Source organism: Tachypleus tridentatus, chromosome 9 (genome assembly GCF_004210375.1).
Source record: "Tachypleus tridentatus isolate NWPU-2018 chromosome 9, ASM421037v1, whole genome shotgun sequence".
Taxonomy (NCBI): Eukaryota; Metazoa; Arthropoda; class Merostomata; order Xiphosura; family Limulidae; genus Tachypleus; species Tachypleus tridentatus.
The window spans coordinates 93,483,222-93,504,653 of NC_134833.1; the positions used below are offsets into that span (position 1 = coordinate 93,483,222).

A 21,432-nucleotide genomic window follows, 5' to 3' on the forward strand; every position below is an offset into this window, starting at 1 on the left:
TTCTAATGAATACTGCTTCTACGGAATAAAACGGAAATAGTAAAATGAGTATTATGGTGGTTATAAAATTGTTTTTAGTTTAAAATTGTATAACGTTAACACTGCTTCTTTGAAGTCGCCTTCCAAGAAATAATTTCTTATTCTGTTTAGAATTTAGCGATAACTGAACAATGAATTGTTTAAACTTGTTAAGTACTCCTGGTAAGATTATAGCAATTATATATCAATCGTTATCATTAGTAGTGGTTTTTATAATCACCCAAACATTATTAACAGTGAGTTACTTTATTCAAAATATTTTGTGAAAATACATTGGAGAAACAGAAAGAGTAACAAAAACTAAAATTCAGGAATGCAACAGGGATAGGTTAAACCCTTTAATACCAACATACCTATAATAAATCACCATCAAAGAAACGATCGTTCAGTAACATAAAATAATATTAAAATCATTGGCGTCTATACATTTTTTTTTTCCAGAAAGTGGGGGTGACAAAGTCAAAATCAAAGAATGATAGACTTACCTTCACCACCTTCAAAGTTTTGTTATTACAGTCAAGAATGTAAGCAAGTACAACAATCAGATTTGATAAGTTTAATGTTTTTAAGGTTAGCTTAAATCATAAGAACAAATTATTGGCGAATATTGAGATTAAAAATCGTTTGCACCACAAGGTTTGTAATGTAAAGCTTTGACATCAGGGCTGTTCGAAGATGATTAAATCATCTTCGCCCCACATTAAGAAGAGTTGTGTAAAAATCGCGGAATGAAGATAAACTACAAGTTTTTTGGTATGAGAAGTCATGTTAAGAAAAGGCAGAGATGTTTCATGAAATGTCTGCAAGACTGCGATAGTCTCTTTGGTAACCTGATGCTAGTATTACGAACAGGTGATAATAGAATGATTCCGATTGCAGTGTGTCAGGGCTTTGGGGATGTCGGCAAGATAACGTCGGTCTGTTTGATGATCTGAATGACAATTGCCATGTCCAATATCCAAGATGCCGCCATCTTAACGACATGTTTTAATATTCAGCTACAGGGATGTATCTCGCGATTTTAATTAAAGCTGCCGACAAATCTAGCAATTATTACTGATTTTTTATTTGTTTGGAGTTAAGTACAAAGCAACGCAATGGGCTATCTGTGCTATGCCCACCACGAGTATCAAAACTCGGATTCTGTCGTTGTAATTCTGCAGACATGCCACTGTGCCACTGTTGGGTAATTTTTTATTTAATTGAAAATTAACTATAATAAATAGTGAAGTGAATAAAATACTTGAATATTCGTGTACATATACTGAATGAATAAAAAAGTATTATGTTTCTTACTTTACATGAGGAACGTGTCCTTTAACCCCCCCCCCGAATAAAATAAGCCATACAAGTAAATAAAAATAAAACTTATACGTTCATTTAATAAGAACATACTCAATAATTCTAAAAGATATGTCAACGAAACTTTGTTGGTCCCCCTTCTAAAGCATCTAAATATATTTTCGAAGATGAAATCCTTTAATTTTTTTCCATAAAATGTCCCCCAGCTGGTACAGCGATAATTCTACGGATTTACAACGCTAAAATCAGGGGTTCGATTTCCCTCGGTGGACTCAGCAGATAAGTCGATGTGGTTTTGCTGCAAGAAAATACACACATACACCTTCCATTAAAAGCAGAAAACGTTTGACTAATATACTTTAATGTACAGTGGAAAGTTTCTGGAAAGTGTGTCAGGATGTATGGTTTAAGACTGACTTCACTATTCTTCACAAATTTTATCAGTTACAGTGGAAGCTGTGGTTTTTGTGTACTCACAATCAAATAAAGGATTGAGTACTGTCGATGATGGACGGATAATTAATTTTAAGACTATAGGGAAGGCAGCTAGTCATCACCACCCACCGCCAAGTCTTCGGCTACTCTTTTACCAACAAATAGTGGGATTGACCGTAGCATTATAACGCCCCCATGGCTGAAAGGGCGAGCATGTTTGGTGCGACCGGGATTCGAACCCGCGACCCTCGGATTGCGGAGGACAAGTGACAAAATAATATCAAACCTGTAAGAATGGGCAAGACTTTTCTTTTGATGCTATCCTTTAAATTTTAAGTTACATAATCCAGAGGAGATAAATGCCGCTCTTGCGGACGCCCATAATTTATAAATAATGCATTAAATTTAATAAAACAAATTTTATTAAATTAAAAATCTTCGTTGTTAGAGAAAAAGAAGAATATTTTAGTTCGAATATTGTGCAATAAAATAATATTAAAGAAAATTTTAATTAATTGCAGATGGTAAAAAATGTGGCTGATTATATAGAAAATATAAACTTTCATATTTTATTGGAGTGTAGAAATTTTATATTTTTTATTTGTGTCTAAAGTAACAGCGTCGAACTAAACTTGATACAATGTTCTCTCATCCGTGCTGCCACTTCTTTTACAAATAAAACAATAAAAATGTTTTTTATAATAAATGTCAGCATAAATTATTCAGCCCTACCTCAGCTCTGAACAAACAGTAGATGAAAAAATCTATTCAATGCGTTATTTGTATTTACATACTAGATATGAGCAGTAAAGAAACTTATGGTAAGCGAAGCACTAAACGTCACATTCATTTGGTGTCGGCTAAAAGTTGCAAAAATTCAAACGTTCGTTAGTACCAATACCATTTCTTTTCTTATGAAAAGTAAATCATTATTTATCGGCTTGTAAAACGCGTTACACCTTAAAAACTGAAACAGTTGCTATTCTTGAATTGTTTAACATACCATTTCAACTTGATATTAAGGTAGTCCGACTAAGTTTCTTTACCTAATTTCATAGAACTTGTTTAAATCAGATCGTAACAATAACATGTGATGGCAATTAACAAGACTAGAATACGTTGTTTTATTAGTGGGAAATCCTCGCTGTTTACAATATTCCTTGCCGTAATTCAATCATATTTTACAAGGTTCCGCCAATTTGGAGGTTTAGGTTTATTTTGATTTCGTGCAATGCTGCACGAGGGCTATCTGTGTTAGCCGTCCCTAATTTAGCAGTGTAAGACTAGAAGCAAAGCAGCTAGTCATCATCACCCACCACCAACTCTTTTTAGTGGGATTGACCATAACATTATAACGTACCCACGGCTGAAATGGCAAGCATGTTTGGTGTGAAGGAGATTCGAACCAGCGACCCTCGGATTACGAGTCGGGTGCCTTAATTACCTGGCCATGCCGAGCCCTGCGATAATCGTCCCTAATTTAGCAGTGAAAGTCCAAATCAAAGTGCCCCCAAGTGGCACAGTGGTATGTCTGCGGACTTACACACTAAAAACCGGGTTTCGATACCCGTGGTGGGCAGAGCACAGATAGCCCATTGAGTAGCTTTGTGCTTAATTCTAAACAAAAATAAACAAAACCAAATCAAAGTACAGATTAATCCTAAGTACGGATGTTAAGCTAACAAGGACTATAAAAAAAACTATACAAATGAAGAATATATAGAAGTAAGAAGTAATGACATTCGATGCACTTACTAGTACGAACAATAATTTTTAATGAAATAAAAATAAATAATATATTGTAACCGATTTAAGCAAAGCCGTAACCTTAGCTATTGGTTTGGATCACTTTCGTGTTAATAAATGTCTTGGAAAAGCATAAACTTACTTTAACATGTCTATTTTTTCTCCAATTCTCCACAAGTCACTCCTACTGTACAACTTAAAAGTGACAATTCATGAGGTACATGTTACTGTTTAAACCGTGTCAAATTAGTGACAATAATTTTCTTATAATACATTCAGAAACTAACTTTTATGATTACAAAAAAAATGAAATAATACCTCAACTGTTCCTGAAAATATTACATTGTTCAGTGAAAAAAAAAAAATGTAGTGTCAAAACTGGTTTCAGAAAGTAATAAATAATGTTAAACCATCTGTAAAAGCCAAAAAAGGAACACAGTATGTCTCTGTAAAGTAGAAAGTTAAATAAAAACAATAACACTTAGAAAGTAAAACAGTCATTATTATGGCAAAGAAATTGATCATCAAAAAGTAGTGTGATGAATGTTATGTCATACTGTGTGGAATTATTATACAGCTATTATATTAATTGTATATAATACTAATAGCTTAAACTAAAAGAAAGAAAAAAAACAGTGGTTGGTAGTTTAAAATAATTCACTACTGCCATAAACAATATCCCCCAGAACTAAAGTGAAGATAGGAAAGTTTTACAGTTTGTGAAACATTTAAATTGTAATTGACAGCAAGAATGTTCCTGAATTTCCCATGGAATTGAACAGGTTGTGTGATTTAAACACAAGATGAAAAACCTCAACGATAATAATTAAGAGTGAGCTTACAAGTTCTATCCATACAATTTTGTAATGAATAACAGATGTTATTGTATTTAATACACTGAGTCGTAAACATTGTAATATAGATTGTTGTGAATATTCATATTTAGGAATGGAAAACTTGTAACTTCAGTGTTAAAAGCATTCCTTCATTGAAAACTTTAATGATCCCGATTCCTAAATCCAGATATTATAATTTGTTTTTAGTGAAAAAGCTTTTTCCTAAAGTATTCTCAGGTGGGTAAATTTGGCTAGCTGCATTTAATTTAGAAAGTTTTTATAATTTTGTATAAGGATGCTGACCTTAAGGACAAAATTTATCTATACAGCTAAATCTCACTTAATACATCAAGATCCACATGCATCCTCTGAAAAATTTTAATATAATTTTAGTTAAACAAATGTAATCACTAAAAATATGAAATGATACACAAGTAGCATAGCACTGTCAAAAACATATTATGTGACTATAAAGTTATATAAGAATATATTTTTCTAATGCATTATACATACGTTTAATGCTGGTATACTTTGAAAGTTTTTTAAAAAGTTGAAGCACCAAACAGCTGTTAGGTTACTTGTTTAAAAGTATTTATTAAGTGATGAAAATCTCTCAGTTCTCTTTGCTTTGAAACTGATACATGCAATCTTTATTTTTCTATATACAATATATACTTCACATTAATGCTGTTAAAAAAGTAAATAAAAACAGAAATTAAGGCTTACTAAATAAGTACAAATAAAATAAGTTTTTTTGTTACAATAGCAATGAATACTGTATAATACTCACTCAGTATCAATATCTCACTATTTCAAGTCCTTCAGATTCTCCAAAATATCACGAATCACTTGATTTTTTAAAACATTATTTGAAAGGTTTATTTCAGTTCTCAGGGAACTCTCAACATTGTCAGATTTATGTACCTGTACACAAATATTTAAGACTGTGTCAAAGTACAGGGTGTTTGAAAAGTCACTGTGCAGTTTTGTAATCATATTTTATTCAGTCTATTTCAAGCCAGCAACTGATAGCAGTGTTTAAAAACAAAATAAGAAGGATCCAGGCCTGTATTGATGCCAACGGGGGTCACTTTCAACATTGTTTATAATTGTCATTCATATTTATCTCCTGTATTCTGTATTAAAACATGTCTGTAAATAAATATATAAGTGCACAGTGACTTTCCTAACACCCTGTATAGTCTGTAGTTTATATTTCACTTTTTTTTTCTTACTAGTACAGCCATGCTATGTTATGCTCATTTTTTTCTTTTTACATAAAAAGGTACAAAATGAACTGTGATAATAACACTATTATCAATACATTCACTAGTACATAATTGTACATTTAATGCAATAGAACACTGTGCCTTAAAATGTAGCAAAAGTGGTCTTTTCCAAATCCAGTAAAAATCCTAGTAGTCTGAGAGTTCTTGGAATTCCTTCAAGTTTGTTTGTTTTGAATTTCGCACAAAGCTACATGAGGGCTAACTGCGCTATCCGTCCCTAATTTAGTAGTGTAAGACTAGAGGGAAGGCAGCTAGTCACCACCACCCACTGCCAACTCTTGAGCTACTCTTTTACCAATGAATAGTGGGATTGACCCTAACATTATAATGCCTCCATGGCTGAAAGGTCATTCCTTCAAGAACATTAGTGTTAGTTCTGTTATGAGCATTATGTTATTGATTTCGTAATGCAATTTTGATCTGATATATGTGAAAGGAAGATGCTAGTTTTACTTGTATAAGAATAACTATCCTGAAGGTTGTATGACACACATTTATATATATGTATGCAGAGAAAAAATGTACACACCAATCAGAACAAGTCCAATATTTCAAATGAGAAATGTTGCAAAATACTTCTAACTGAAGGTGACATGTATATCACATAATTATATTTTAACAAAAACTGAATTTGAATATTATAAAGCAAAAGATCCAGATCTAGAAATTCACTTCATGAATTATTAATATGTCACATTATGAAGTAAAATTAATGAAATGTGATCAATGCCTTTGAACTTCTTTGAGTTATTAATTATTTCAGTGAATATCTTTTAAAGAAAATATAAACATGATTAAAATAGCAGACTGGTTTCAGCTGTACTAAAGAATAGTGAAACATAAGATAATAAAACTTAAGCCCAAGTGGTTTTAATAATACCTATTTGATCAAAATAAAGTGAGCAATTTGATCTATGTTTTGTAGGTCTCAGTAGACGGTTGATTAATTTAGCACCTGTATAAAACAGTATCGGTCAATGTCACATAAAGCCATTTAAATTCATCTCTAAAGAAAGTCATTGCAGTAAAGAGACAGGGACTGAGTATATACTTTGCAGGTGACAACAAAACACAAAACAATCAACAAGTACACATCTATTAATACTGTACAGATCTAAATATTTTTTTAAATACACTAAGTGTTTTAAACTTTACATGTTCTAATTTATTCATAAAAAACTGCAACCAAATGTTTCAAGTTTTTTACACATTTCATTCATAAAATCATACATAAATTTTATATCAAGTTCTGATTTATTTAAAAACCTAAGATCTTCAGAAAAGGTCTATTTATTGAAAATGTTCAAATTATTTGTTCCTAATTTCATTGCTTCTTTTTTCTTAACTGCTTTTAAATTGAAAAACTAATTTAGCTACTTACAGAATATTTAAGATTACTTTTTATATGTCTACATATGTGTGTACAACTTTACTTACTAACAAGTTAACTGTTGTGCTTACTATTGTAAAAAATACTAACAACTGAAGTAACCTGAAGAGTTTTAGAGCACAGTTTGAGAATGATCTTATTTCCACTAAGATCTCAATATGATATGATATTATGACTTGTTTAAACAAGATTTTATTCAAATTCAGTTGCATGACCTAAACAAAAAATCCCATACAAGCACACATTTGTGTGAACATTATTCTTGTAGTGTATTCAAAATTAACAATAATTCAATTTCTTCTTTCTAACATATATATTATATTGAATACATAAAAATTTATTTCCTTAATCACTTCAAATCACAGACTCAAAGTTGGGAATATTTATACAAACAATAAATTCACTCTAGGCCAATGTTTGTGTTCTAATCACTGAAGAAAACAAACCCCACTGTTTTATTACTGACAGAAACACAATCAAATTTGTTAAATGAGGGCAGATTTGGTTGTTATTCACAATAAATTGGATATTCTATATGCTAGTGATATGTTTTAACCTCAAAATTAAAATTATACATATTTTGAAAAATACAAAACATTCATGTTACTCAAACGTTTTTTCAGAATTTGAAAAAAATTATGAAAAACATAATAGTAAAACAAAATTAAGGTACAGTGAAGGAAAAAAGGCTACATGATACAACATAGCAAAAATATGGGCAAGTAAATCAAAATAATTCATCAGTTTCAGAAACACAAAGAGCAAAATAACAGCCAAAAAACTGATGGACATTTGTTGTTAAATTAAGGTAGTTAAACAGAAAATTTCTCAACTTCATTTATTTAAGAACAAAATAACAACATTAAATTGAAATAATTCATGGAATCTTCTGTATACATTTGTCTTGCCACTCGTTAAACAAAAACAACTTGTCAATTTCATTAGCTTAAGAACAAATTAATAGTACTAAATTAAAATATTTCGTAGAGGTTTCTGTAAAGATAATTTCTTGTCTTGCCACTTGTTAAATTTGTTGTATGCTGTTTGAACCATATCAACAAGATGGGATGTTAACTGTAAAAAACAAAATATAAATTATTCATTAGTCTGGTACAACACACAAGACTGTTTACATATCTAATACAAGCCATCCACTTAATATACAAACAGTAAATTTCAAAATAAAATAAAAAGGTTTATTCTGTATTCATCTGTGTTGAATACAGGACAGGAAGTTAACAAAGTTGTCAGATGAGCTATTAATACTCAGGTAACATCTGATACTCAGTTGTTGATATCACGTTTTCATCACTCTTTTTGAGCCTCCCAAAATTACATCTACAAACTATATGCTTACATGACTTGTAATTTGTAAATGTTACTACTGTCTCCATGCTCTTAGCATCAGTGGTCTTTGAAACAACTTTTTATAACTCAAATGTGGTATGAAAATTCCTTATGTAAGAAACTAGGTGATGATATTTTACAAAAAACATATTCTCAATGAAAAATTTTACTGAAACCTCAATTATTTTTCAGGAGCTGTAAAATTGTTATGCATTTGATAACTTTTGGAAAATCTTTCTACTTATTATGTGAAATTTCTCATCTTCCTGGTTTTTATATCTTAATTCTTTCACTGTATATGAATGGAAAATTTACATCCTCCTCTACAGCACTGCCATAGACATTGTTTGGAAAGTTTGGCATCAAGTAAATGTTATATAAAACACATACATAGTAAAACTAATAATTTTATAATTAATTAAAAGCTATCCTTTCCAGTAAATTTTTTAAGAAAAAAATCACTACAAAAATAAGCTGTAACATGAAAGTATTTTCTCAATGGCCAAAATAAAAATTTTCCAGTCTAAGCCACTCATAAATGTGCAGCATTATTTCAAAAAAACAGTTTATGTTTTTCAAAGAATTCTTACATTTAACAGTCTTTTGTTTACAGTGGAGAATGTTATTTGATCTTTTGTCTAAAGTGCTGTTTTCACGTATTTTTATTAAAATATTTATACATGTGTGTTTTGTGTTATTGAAAATATTTAGGTTTTAAAGGTGATTCTGACAAATATATAAAGCCACTTTCAAAATACAGGCTTTAATATACATTATAGGTTCACTGTTTGTTATTTAAATTAATTTGCAAATTTTGGAAATAAATGTATGAAAAATGATTTTACTTAATTTTCCTTACAATCTGAGAATATAATTACATGTAAAATACAACAGAAGTAATGAGCAAAATATAAACAACTGTACTAGCTGAATTATGAAAAACAAAGACAACTGTATGTTTTATAAATATTTCATTTATTAGTATCACCATTTTACCCATAAAAACATTATCAGCCAGCCCATGTTGCCATTGTGAGTACAACCATAGCAGTAATAGTTGAAATGTTTGTGAAAAGTACAGTTGTTTTTGTTTTTTTCAGTTCTGTAATTATGGAGTCCATAAAGTACCAATGGCTTCAAGTATTAATTATACAATACCATATCTGCTCTGTATATATCTAAAAATAATTTCCTCAAAGACTCAGCAGTAAGTTTGAAGGCTTATGTACTAAAAATGAAGATTCTCTACTCATGATGGGTCCAAAGCAGATAGAACACTGCTTAAACATAAAATAAATGAGTTTAAAAACAAACCTAATACTGGAAGAGTTGTTTCTCTAAAAACTTGGCATTGAAAAATTTAAAGTTTTTTGAAAACTTAGAGAATCAGTATGATAGGCAATTATCAACACACCATAGGCAAGACTACTGAAACCTAGCTATTCAAAGCCATTTCACTACTGTTATATATAGTTTATGAATATCTTTCCAATTCCTCATGAACTTTCAATTTAACACAATATACACAATTGTTATATCTTCCCTGTTCCCTTGTGTAATTTAATCCAGTATACATTTTGGTGATAAGAATATCCTTCCATATCCTCAATACTGTTTAATTTAATACATTATACCTTGCTTTCATAGCATTTTAATTTAATACAATGTTCACTGCTTCTATGAATATCTTTCCTTTGCTCCATGACTTTTAAATTTAACGAAGACTGTTCACAATTTGTGCTTCACATACACCTTAAAACAAATTAAAACTAACTGAAGGTAAACTTACCAGAATCACAGTTTTTTTTCTCCTAAACAAATGAAACTCAATGTTGGAGAAAAAAATTCAGTTTATAGAGAGTAATAATAAATTTTATAAAAACTCAAATGTAAGGTTGTGTTGAGTAATAACACATTTGGGTGCGATTACTTTTTTTAATCAAGGTTTTCCTCTTACACTTCTTTATATACATAAAATATTTTTTATATTAAGCTTTATACAGTAAGTTGTTACCAACTTTGACTATATGTAATCACAAAGAAAACATTAGACTTGTATTACTGGAAGATATGCACACACACACACACACAGTTAGGTGGTTAACTCAGCATTGATACTAAAAGTAATTCATCATTATCAGATGAGACATGTAATATTAAATATCATAAACTTTCTAAACAGTACAGAGTTAAGTCTAGAAAACTTCAGAAGTTCAAACATAATTATGATGAAACATATCTCATTAACTTATAAAGAAAAACTGCATTATGTTGTTAGCTCTTACTAGTGCTTTCATTTGTAAATTCAACAATGCGTTTGCAAATTAATTAGTCTATAGGTGTTGAATAAATAGTGTGTAGTTTATCATAAAACTTTGTAGAATGGGCAGCAACTGCCTGTTGTGGAGACACAAGTGTAGAGGACGACGTTTTGAAAGTCTTCCGCCTTTCTGAAGACAAAAGGCGGAAGACTTTCAAAACGTCGCACTCTACACTTGTGTCTCCACAACAGGCAGTTGCTGCCCATTCTACAAAGTTTTATCATGAATACTCTGCCTAAATGATCTATCAAAGAATAGTGTGTAGTTTAGACACAAAACATACCTCTACTAGGCTCTAAGCCTAATACAGAAAATATGTCCAACTCTTTTTAAATAGTTAAAACCAACAGCTATGAATGTGCAATCATATAATTAAAGTGTTTAACTAATTTTCAAGAAAGATCTCTTGTACAAACACTATTTGATGAAAGTGACTTTATTATTGTAATACTCAGCCTATTTTAGTAAATTAGTTGCATAAAAAGAGAAAAAAAATTACACATTCTTTGAAACCATTTTCTTATGTAATGTGTGGAGGTGTCTAAGAATGTTCTTTCTATTAAACAATTTGTTCTCATCAATAAATTATTAGAAACAATAAAAGAAGTCAGCCTACTTCTGTACTGTATTGATCTCGTAAAAGACGATCTTGAAAAGGCTGTAGTTTTGCTGAATGAAAACGTTCTAAAGTTTCCTTCATTCTAACTACCTATAAAAACATATGATAAAAGTAAAAATATTCCATGTTTGACCAGTTTATTCTTCATTATGTACAGCAACTCATACAATCTATAAGTCTGTTAAACATCTCAAATTAGAAACTGAATATTGCACTGATACAATTAGGAATCTGTAAGCTCAAAATATGTACCCTTTAATCTGTTAGTTGTTAATTTTGTAGAAATCATCAAAACAATTTTACTTAATGGCCAGAATATCAATTTATTATTAATTTTTAAAAAAATCTCATAATTACAGCTGCTAATTTTTTATTTTGTCAGAATAAACAAGTTACTATTACATACACACTAAGTTATGGATTATTATATATATTTATATTAAACACATAAATGATCATTGTATTTACAGTAAAAAGTAACTATTTATTAAACTTAAACTAGAAACTGATTATTAGTTATACTAAACAAATAAGTGGTTATTATTTTTACCTTTTCTTCAAGCAGAGGAGTTGTGGTAGGAAAGCATGACCAGAAATGTCTAAGAAGTTCACAAAGGGCACTATATAACTGTTGTATTTCTTCTTGAAAGTGGATAGGAACTGATTCTATTAAAAGCAAAGAATACTTATATTTCAAGACCTAACTTATACATCTTAATATCAATGGAAAATATTCAGTATCCATGGGCTAGAGAATTTTAGGAAATGTTTCCTTTCTTTTCTCATAAAAGAAAGAATAGGCTACAATGCAACATTATTAGTGGCTTCTGTTTTGTAAGTTTGGAGCATCTTTAAATTTCAGTAATATTCATAAGTGTCTTTTACAAAGAAAAAAACTGAATCTCAGAAGCAAAAATAAATTTTATGTTCTGCATATTCTCTGCAGTTAAATACAATTTCTCTAAAAAAATACTACAACACTTTTTTTTATAAGAAATTTATGCTGATCTCTTTTCATTACGTTTACCACAGAAAGAATGATGCATGTTCTAACAGTTGAAAACAAGATGATCACAATACCTTAGGAACACTAACTAAAAAAAAACTGGTTTAAAATGGAACAGTAGTTTCTTTCTTAAGATACAGTAAATGAAAAAGTTTTCCACACACATATATAAGTTCACAAAAATACAAATGAACAAAATTTTAAAGTTGTTATTAATACAATGTGAAGCAAATGCCTACTTTAACTGATTTTACAATTATTACAATTTCACACCTTTCTTATATATTTAAAAATTTATAAATCTGAAAAAAAGCATACCTTTAAGTGGAATTTGTTGTGAACCCTTCATTAGAGCACCACCTGGTGATAACTCACCTAAAGCACTGATAGCTGTTGTAGATGTTATTACCTGTACCAACATATATTTAAATGGTTGAGATAAGCTAATGCACACCAAAAAAGTTCCTTACGACCTGCTCACTGATATGAAAATGTATTAAAGATTGAAAACATGCATCAAAGTAAGCAAGCTAAATACTTTGAAAAAATTATCATAAAATCTAATGTTGTATATTAATAACAAACAAATGTGGCTATATTATTATAATGTCTGAAAATACAATGAAACAGTTAAAGAAATAATTACCCAGTCAAAACTACAACAAAAAAACTTAAGAGTGAGACCTGATGTAAGTTAACCATATAACTTATTTTTTCTAAGGGAGTTTAACATTTCTAAAAATCATATTAGAAATAAAAATAAATCCATTTTTTGGTTATATTATGTGATTAAAACTTCTCATTTTAAAGAAACTAAATTTGGTAATTATAATAATAATAAATTATCATGTTTTCATCATTTCAAAATAACAGTTAAGGCAATGTGGATCCTTAAAATTCAGTAATATTCATAAAAAAATTTCACAAAGAGATGGCTAACAATTACTGTGAAAGAGAAATAATTAAATGCTAATGACTAAAGATGGAAGGTTTGACCTTCTCAAAAAAGAAACTGTTCTTTCAAGTGTCTCATAAAGACTGGTTTCTCCAGTTCCTCATCAACATTACTGAACATTTTTTGAGACTTGTTTATTGTTAATAAGAAAATTTTTAGTTGCCTGGTTAAATAATGAACTTCTTTTATTGTCTTCATCTTTAAGTTATAACTGAGATAAAAATATTTAAGTTATAACTGAGATAAAAATCTTTAAGTTAGAAGTATGAACAGTATAAATATGAGGGTTAATATGAACATTGATAGAATAGAGATTTAAAAGTAGAATTATACCAAGTATGTGAATTGTGAGTAAAAGCAAAATAATGTATTCTTAACTATGAATTCATCCAATTAAAACTAAATGCTCATATTCACTTAATTGTTGTAGAAAGTATTATTATTATTTCCATAAAGTCAAGGGTATGACAATTTTATAAACAGGGTGGCTTACCTGAGTAAGGTTTGGACACCACTGACTTATTTCAGATTTAATGAGGTTGGATGTTTGCAAAAAATCTTCATTAGAAAATTCTTCACAATCCATGTGTGGGATAGGACCATTCAAATACCTATCAGATCTGGTCAAATTGAGCACATTGCTTTCTGATTGGTTTCCTTCTACAAGATCTTCATAGTACGTTTTTTCTTGGAGTTTCATCTGCAAATAAATCATGCTATTTCATACAGTTTTTCTAGCTTCAAAAGCCTCATTTCACACCCTGTTTAATGTTGCAGTGCAACTCTATCTTATTAGACATATTGATAAGATCACTTGTGAAAATAATAATAAAAAAAAAAATATTTACTCATTTGGCGAACTCCACCCAATTATATTTGTATGCACTATGGATACATGAAACTGGACAAGCAAGCATTTAAAATAATTCACTACAGCAATGCCATCATCTGTTTTTAATAATAATACTTACCTTCTTTTTTAAAATAACATCATGACTTTCATCATTAATTTCTTCAGTAGCTGTCAATTTATGGGAAAAAGCTCCATTTGGAAAAGTGCTAGGACTTTTTTTGGCAGGAATAGCCCCATTAGCAGAAGCATTTGAGCAATCATTTACTACTGATTTCTGACTTTCACAGGTACGAAGAACCATCATAGAATGATGATTAAACCTTCTAATCATTGATTGGTTGGTAGCATGTGCTCCATGAGGTTTACTGTTGCAGTCTGAGCTTGAAATTCCATAATCCTAAAGAGAACAATCACATTGTTTAGTTGGAAATATAACATTGTGGTGCAATTTCTTCCATAAAGTCCTATGAATCTTGAACATGTGGGCAATGAGCTTTAATCAGATTACAACACAATTTCCTGATACAACATTAACATCATAGAAGTGTTGTTTTAAACTTTATAACATTTTAGAGAAAGTATTGTGAGTTTTGAAACATGTACTGAGCTACTTCAGCATTTATCAATGTTTAACAACTCTCACTAAACCATGTTGTATAGGACCTCCACAGTGCTAGAATACATTTGATTAAACCATATTATACAGGACCTGCAAAATGTTTGAATATACCAAGTTTAAATCATGTGATACAAGATGTCAAAAATGTTCAAATATACCAAGAATAAATTAGAACTGGGTGAGTAACTCAATATAACCAATTACATAGAAACCATGTCAAATATTTTCAAATACACCAAGAATAAATTAGAACTGGATGAGTAACCATAGATACCATGTAAAATAATCAGTTAACTGAAGTTATAATTAAATTAAGTAATGCCTCAAAAGTAATCAAACAGCATTTTGATTATTCCAACTATCCAAGTTATTAACTTATTGCTGTTGCATTTGTCCATTAACAAAACACAAAGCTTCACAATAGGCTGTTTATGCTCTGCTCAGATAACAAAACATGATTTTTAATGTTATGTAATTTGATTTTTTAGCCATTTCATGTGTGAATAATGTGAGAACAATAAGCAGTAACCATGACCTTCAATTTCAGAACAATAACAGAATTTAAGAATCAAAGTAAAATGTTTATTAATACACTACTGTTGCCTGTGTCCAGGAGGGATTACATACATAAAACTTTTATATCAGTTAATGATAAAACAAGAGGGATCCTGAATAACCACAGCAAGTGAAATTTTGTTAGGCAGGATTATAGTAAATTAATCTATAAGACCTTGGATAGGATGATATATATCAATAAAAAAGGTTTAATCTCCTGAGTCCAAACTTCAATTAGATCTGAAATCCATAAAGAGATCATGGAGGTATGATATAAAAGTTTGTACATTTAACAACAACAACAACTCAGAGCTGTCCTATGAGCTGCTATGTTGCAGATAAAAACTGCATGTAGAAAATATTCAGCTAAATATTTTTAAACTTTATGACAAGTTAAAAAATCTAATCAATACCTAGATTGACATTCTTTTATTTTTTGTTTTCATGTAAACATGTTATTATGGAAAATATTATATTCTGTATCTTTTAGTGAAACAATTACCTGTTTGTGTAATGTACAATTGTAGTAGAGCTTCTTAGTTATACCCAGGCCTGACGAGAGGGAGGGGGTCAGGGGGGGCTACAGTCCTGGGGCCTGGGGAAATATGGGATAAAGAATAATGTATTCTCATTTTCATAATACACTTAAGGGAAAATCACAGTACTGTGGGAAATTGCTTTACCTCAATAAATACCTTTTTATGCAAAAAATGTAAATTCTCAACACATTTGGCTTTTGCCCACCAGAAAAATTCTTTATATGTCCCTAAATGTACTATGAATTTATGAAGACTTCAAAAAGGAGCCAGTAACATAACTGTCTCCGGGGCCTGACCTGCCTCTTGACACTCCTGGTGTCCTGACCTTCAAAATCAGCATTATTAATACTGTGGATATAAACACTGAAACATAAAATTATAGAAAACATACTATTTGTTTCTGCTGCTTCTTACATGCTTATAACTGTTACTATTATAAAATATTGAACTTTAGCACATACGCAGTAGAACAGTTTTGTATTTAGTATTACCAGAGAGGAAGGTGGGGATCCAAGTTAGATGGTAAAATCTATCTGGCTTTGAATCATCGAAGTGATAATGATGCTTAATTATGTAGCTTTCAGAAGGTACATTAAAAGAAAGTCAATTTATGTGTGTTGTTGTTATTGGAATTTCAGAAATAAAATGTTGCAACAAGAGACCACTATCTGCAAAACATTTTTTTTACTATTAACTGAAAAGAAAATTGACAAGGGTGAATGCTTTAAAGTAACCATGAATACCACCCTTATCCATCATAGACATGATAGTGCAGAAAAGTGAAATTAAACACTAGAAAAATTACCTCACTTAGTGTCTTGTCTTCAAATGAGCCAATATTGATAAATGGGTCATCTAGTTCTTCTGTTACAGCCTGCTTAATATCTATATATTACACAAAAAAAATTAATAAAGCAAATACACAATTTACATAAAATTAAACATATCTTAAGTAGGCTACAAAAATTTCAAAATGTATTCTACAATCTCTTCAGTATGCTTGAAGAATATCAAAACCAAATAATGTGAAAAATGTTAACAAACTCTGCCTTCAAGTACGTTTTAATCTTTCAACATTTTGCATTTCATTGCAATCTTTGGATCATTTCATATTAAATATACACAAAAAGAAATTCAGTAAAAAAACCAACACCTGTTAAGTGTCTCTATAACAATATAAACTTCTTAAGATTTATCTGATCTTTAATGTTACAGCAATCCTCAATAAGCAGTAACAATTTACAGTAATTATCTATTCTGTAAAATAATGGACAGAAAAGTATTAAATATTTCCTAACCAAAAGAACCATGATAGAATAGTATAAAAAATAATGTAATTAATAATTTTGGTTATTTTAATTAGATATTGTTTCATTTATGTTAGAAATTAGTAAATTAGTCTATTGGTTAATATATATCAGCCAGAAAAGGTTTGCACATGCAGAAAAACTGCAACAAAAATTAAGAAAAATGAGAGAAATGAATGTGTAAAGTGTGGAAATCACAATATGCTAATTATAGTTTTAAAATAATTTACATGTTAAAATGGTGAAAAACTTTGAAAAGAAAAAGTTATATAATCTAGAGATTGGACATAAAAATATATTTTATTTCAGTTATCTAATATCAAATGAAGTACAGATATATAATAATATATATTTAAAATATTCATCAAATTCATAAAAGTTGATGACAGTTGTTGTCACCATACCTTGTTCATCATTTTTGGCACATTCTGAAAACAAGTCCTTAGAGCCTGCATTAAGCCTATCCCTGTGAAAATAGTGAGACTGGAAAAATCTGGTCCAAAACTCACTTTCAGACATTTTATGGGGAACATTTTCCAGATGTTTCTTTTTAACTGGAGAAATTAATTGAAGAACAAAATCTGTGTTTACTGAAAAATGTCAATTCTTTCCCACCAAAAACATTAAGAGTTCTTTTAGATACCTTAAAAATTAAATGTTAGACAATAGTGTGAAAGTGTAAATAATGTTAAAATACTTAAAATGGAAGTAAATATGAAGTAGTAATTTCTTGATTGTTTAATTTTGGTTTCTTTTGAAGAATCAGAAGTATTCCCTTCATCTGTAGCATAGCCTCATTTCCAGCTTTACTAATCATCTTGAACATTTTTAGCAACAAGACCATGTCAGATATAAAAAAGACTGTTTAGTGTAGGTACTATTAATTTATTTATTTTGTGAATTAATATTTCTTGATTGTTTAGTTGTTTTTTTTAATAACAAGAGAGTTAAAAGCAATTATTTTAAAGGCAATAAATATGAAACTTGGTAAGAATTGTGTGTTGTGTTTATAATTCATTGATGATGAGGATATAGAGATTTCTAGAAGGCTTAAGTGGCAGATGTATAAATAGGGGAAAGCAGATGAAAAAAAATTGCAGAAGAGAGTAAAGTTACATGAAGGAACAGTTCAAATACAAAGTTAACTGTTGTGGGAGTGAAAGACCTAACACTTGTATATACATTTCAGTGAGATAAAGAATTTCATTGGAGATAAGGAGAATAAGCTGTCTTGTGAAATAGTGTTATAAAGTAATTGAACCAGCTTGAGCAGACTTTGACTAAAGGCAAACAATTTTTAGAAATATGAAAAAGGAGCAGTTAATTTTTGAGTACAGGATACAACAATGTAAGTGAATTAGACATGGATTGTTTGGCAATGAAAATAGAGAAAAAACATTTGGCTTGCCAACTGAATTCTAAAATAAGAGAACTATATATAGTGTTTGAAATATTCCTATGACCTCCATAAGTGTAAGAAATTTTTGTTCATATGTAACTTGTTTCAAATGTATATATTATTTTGAAAACAAGTGGAGTGATTGCTGTTTATTTTTTTAAATTTATTACCCACAAGTCATAGATACCTACTGTAGAAGAATCCTTAGCCCAACACACCTATATATTTTATTATATATATATATATACATATTTATTAAAAATAATCGTCTGATAGACCACGTCACATGAACTCCATACATAATGTTTGAATTGTGCTTGAACCTGGGAAAATAGTGTTTTTTTTAAATGATCTGACATTGAAGCAAATGTATGCACCCTCACACACTGGTCATTAGAATTCATAAACAACACGACTGTTGAAAGAACCAGAATCCAATATTTCAAACTGAAATATTGTGGTCTCAAGTAACAAGGACATTTTGATGTTGGCTTTTATCAAAAACTATCCTACTCCAGAATGCACGCCTATTTTGACAACTTTGTTTCACTTAATTTCAAAGAAAACCGTGTGAAATTTCTCATGAACACAGAATCATTAGCTCTTGTGAATTTGTACAGTAAAAGGTATTCAGACTAAAATATGTTAAAACTTAGCTCTTTGCCAAGAAACTTTATAAATTGTCTCCAATAAAATTATTCATGAAGAAATTAATACCAAAACCGACAAAATCTATCCACAAATTCACTTTCATGGTGTGTTTAGACTTCTACTGAAAATTGAAAAAAAAATTCAACTTTGAAGATTGAATCCAGTACCTTCAACAGTCATGTCATTTACAATTAATTCTATCCAATACATAAGAATGCCTATGTCTGCTTGACATTCAGAAGAACGGAAGATCATTTATATGAACACTCTAATCTAAGGATAGCTCAAACATTGATTGCCATGCACGAGTTCAATTTCATGTAGTTTCACACTTCAAAATGTTCAAAATAAATCAATAAAGCTCAAACAAGACTATACTACAAGTGAAGGAGATTGTTCTGATTCTTTAAAAATTGATACTAAACAATCAATTAAGAATTTTTACTCTCAATTTAGACATTAAAATAAAATTTATAATTTGTTCAAGGTAAATTTTCTACAAGACAAAAATGAAGTTTAACAGTTTATTTTTAATTTATGTAGATTTGCAAATAATATTTTTCTAATGTTAAAAACAGACTGTAAAAAGAACACTGGAAATTATTTGAAATGTTAACAAACAAGATAACTACTACACAGTTGCACAATGAACATCATGTCTTGTTGTTTTTAGTTCTTCTCTAATGTTCACTACACACATCCTATTAGTAGACAAGATTGGCAGTCTAATAAAATTTTCAGGAGCTCATTGTTAAAATTCACAATTTTATTAATGAACAAAACAACTGATCAGGAATATCATAAAATACATACCAGCAGGATACGTTTTGAATATTGATTCAATAATATCTGCCGTGATGTTGTATTTCAGACCATTGCATCCATCTGTCTGAGGTTTTATGCCTGCTAGAAAAGCTGGAGAAACCCCAACACTTTGTTTTATAGTCTGTTTAATGCCAGCTTTTCTTTGCTATAAAAAAACATCACATAATACTTTACATCAACATTAATACATAATTAAATGTACACATATAAAGATAGATAGGTTCAGATAGATGAAATTACGCTCAGGAGTGGATAAATGATTTTGAAGTGGGGTTAAACTGTTGAACCAGGATACAAGATTAATGACATAAAAGTCCAGTTATTAATGACATTCATAAAGTAACAATTTAACTTATAAAATAAATATATCATTATTGTTTTCAAATAATATTAATAATAAAGGATATGATGTTCCAATTTTTATTAATACTCTAAAATAATTATTTGAGTTGTAATGGCTCTATACTTATATTTTCTTTTGGTCTGGGAAATGGGAGATCTTGATCCTCTGGACCCTCCCATACACACCCTTGATGCTATGCTTTGGTCCTGAACTCAGGTCAACAGTGACCTGAGATTGAAGCCTTACCATATATAAGAGAATAATTTGAAAAGTCTCAAGTATACAGTTCCTTACATATATAAAACAGATCTCTATGCTACTGTTAGAAATCATATGAAATACTTTACACATTCATGAAAGATGAAATAACTTCAACTATACATGCTATTAACATTTTCAAGTATTTGAGGGTATTGAAAAAATACTGTATAATGTTCTTTTGTTGTTGTTAATGTTAAGCAAATGTATATAAATTTACAGTAAACTATGTTAAATTGTGTGTATTTTCAAACTCTGGTTCAAATTGTAAAATTAATAGAATATGGATTAATATCATTGCTTAGTTTCACAAAATAATGACTTGCCTACAGATATTAATAAACAAACTAGATGTTTATGACAGCCTGATCCTCAAGGTAGCTTAATAGTCAAATGTTAAAAACTGAATCAAATGACACGATTATGGTGTAGTACATGTTCTTTTGTTTTTAAGATAGGCACATTAAATAACATAGTTTATTTTTTCCTAAGCTGTTCCTATTTAAAAGAACAATAGAAATGTATATATTATATACTCACAGCAGCATGGTTTGCCCAAAATTCTTCAGGAGTAATAACCTGACTCACAACTAGATCTCGATATAGCTGGAAAAGCTGAGGATCTTCTTGCAGCATCCTAAATTAAATTTCAACAATACTTTCTTATATAACTTTATAAATACAACTACACTCACTGGTAAAAACTGCATAATACCTTTTATCATTTGGCAAACTTAACATCCAGACATTGTGGTAAAAATTCTCTCAACAAATAAATATGTTAAATAACTCATTCTA

The 21,432-nt window shown here is 29.7% G+C and overlaps 1 protein-coding gene across 3 annotated transcripts in view; it reads right to left on the bottom strand.

Moving 5' to 3' along the window:
• Nucleotides 1-4,980: 4,980 nt before the first annotated feature.
• Nucleotides 4,981-21,432, bottom strand: part of LOC143225780 (general transcription factor IIH subunit 1-like) — a 30,304-nt gene continuing 13,852 nt past the window's right edge. For 2 of the 3 annotated variants that reach the window (XM_076455766.1, XM_076455767.1), the window contains exons 4-13: nucleotides 21,175-21,271; nucleotides 20,022-20,178; nucleotides 17,563-17,712; nucleotides 16,657-16,736; nucleotides 14,257-14,535; nucleotides 13,779-13,985; nucleotides 12,649-12,739; nucleotides 11,875-11,990; nucleotides 11,322-11,414; nucleotides 7,854-8,111 (exon numbers count right to left, since the gene is read on the bottom strand). In XM_076455766.1, coding sequence (XP_076311881.1) covers nucleotides 8,004-8,111; nucleotides 11,322-11,414; nucleotides 11,875-11,990; nucleotides 12,649-12,739; nucleotides 13,779-13,985; nucleotides 14,257-14,535; nucleotides 16,657-16,736; nucleotides 17,563-17,712; nucleotides 20,022-20,178; nucleotides 21,175-21,271 — 1,378 coding nt within the window. In that variant the 3' untranslated portion in view covers nucleotides 7,854-8,003. Of the gene's footprint in view, nucleotides 8,112-11,321; nucleotides 11,415-11,874; nucleotides 11,991-12,648; nucleotides 12,740-13,778; nucleotides 13,986-14,256; nucleotides 14,536-16,656; nucleotides 16,737-17,562; nucleotides 17,713-20,021; nucleotides 20,179-21,174; nucleotides 21,272-21,432 lie in introns of all 3 variants that reach the window. The other variant, XM_076455768.1, reaches the window with a different exon arrangement.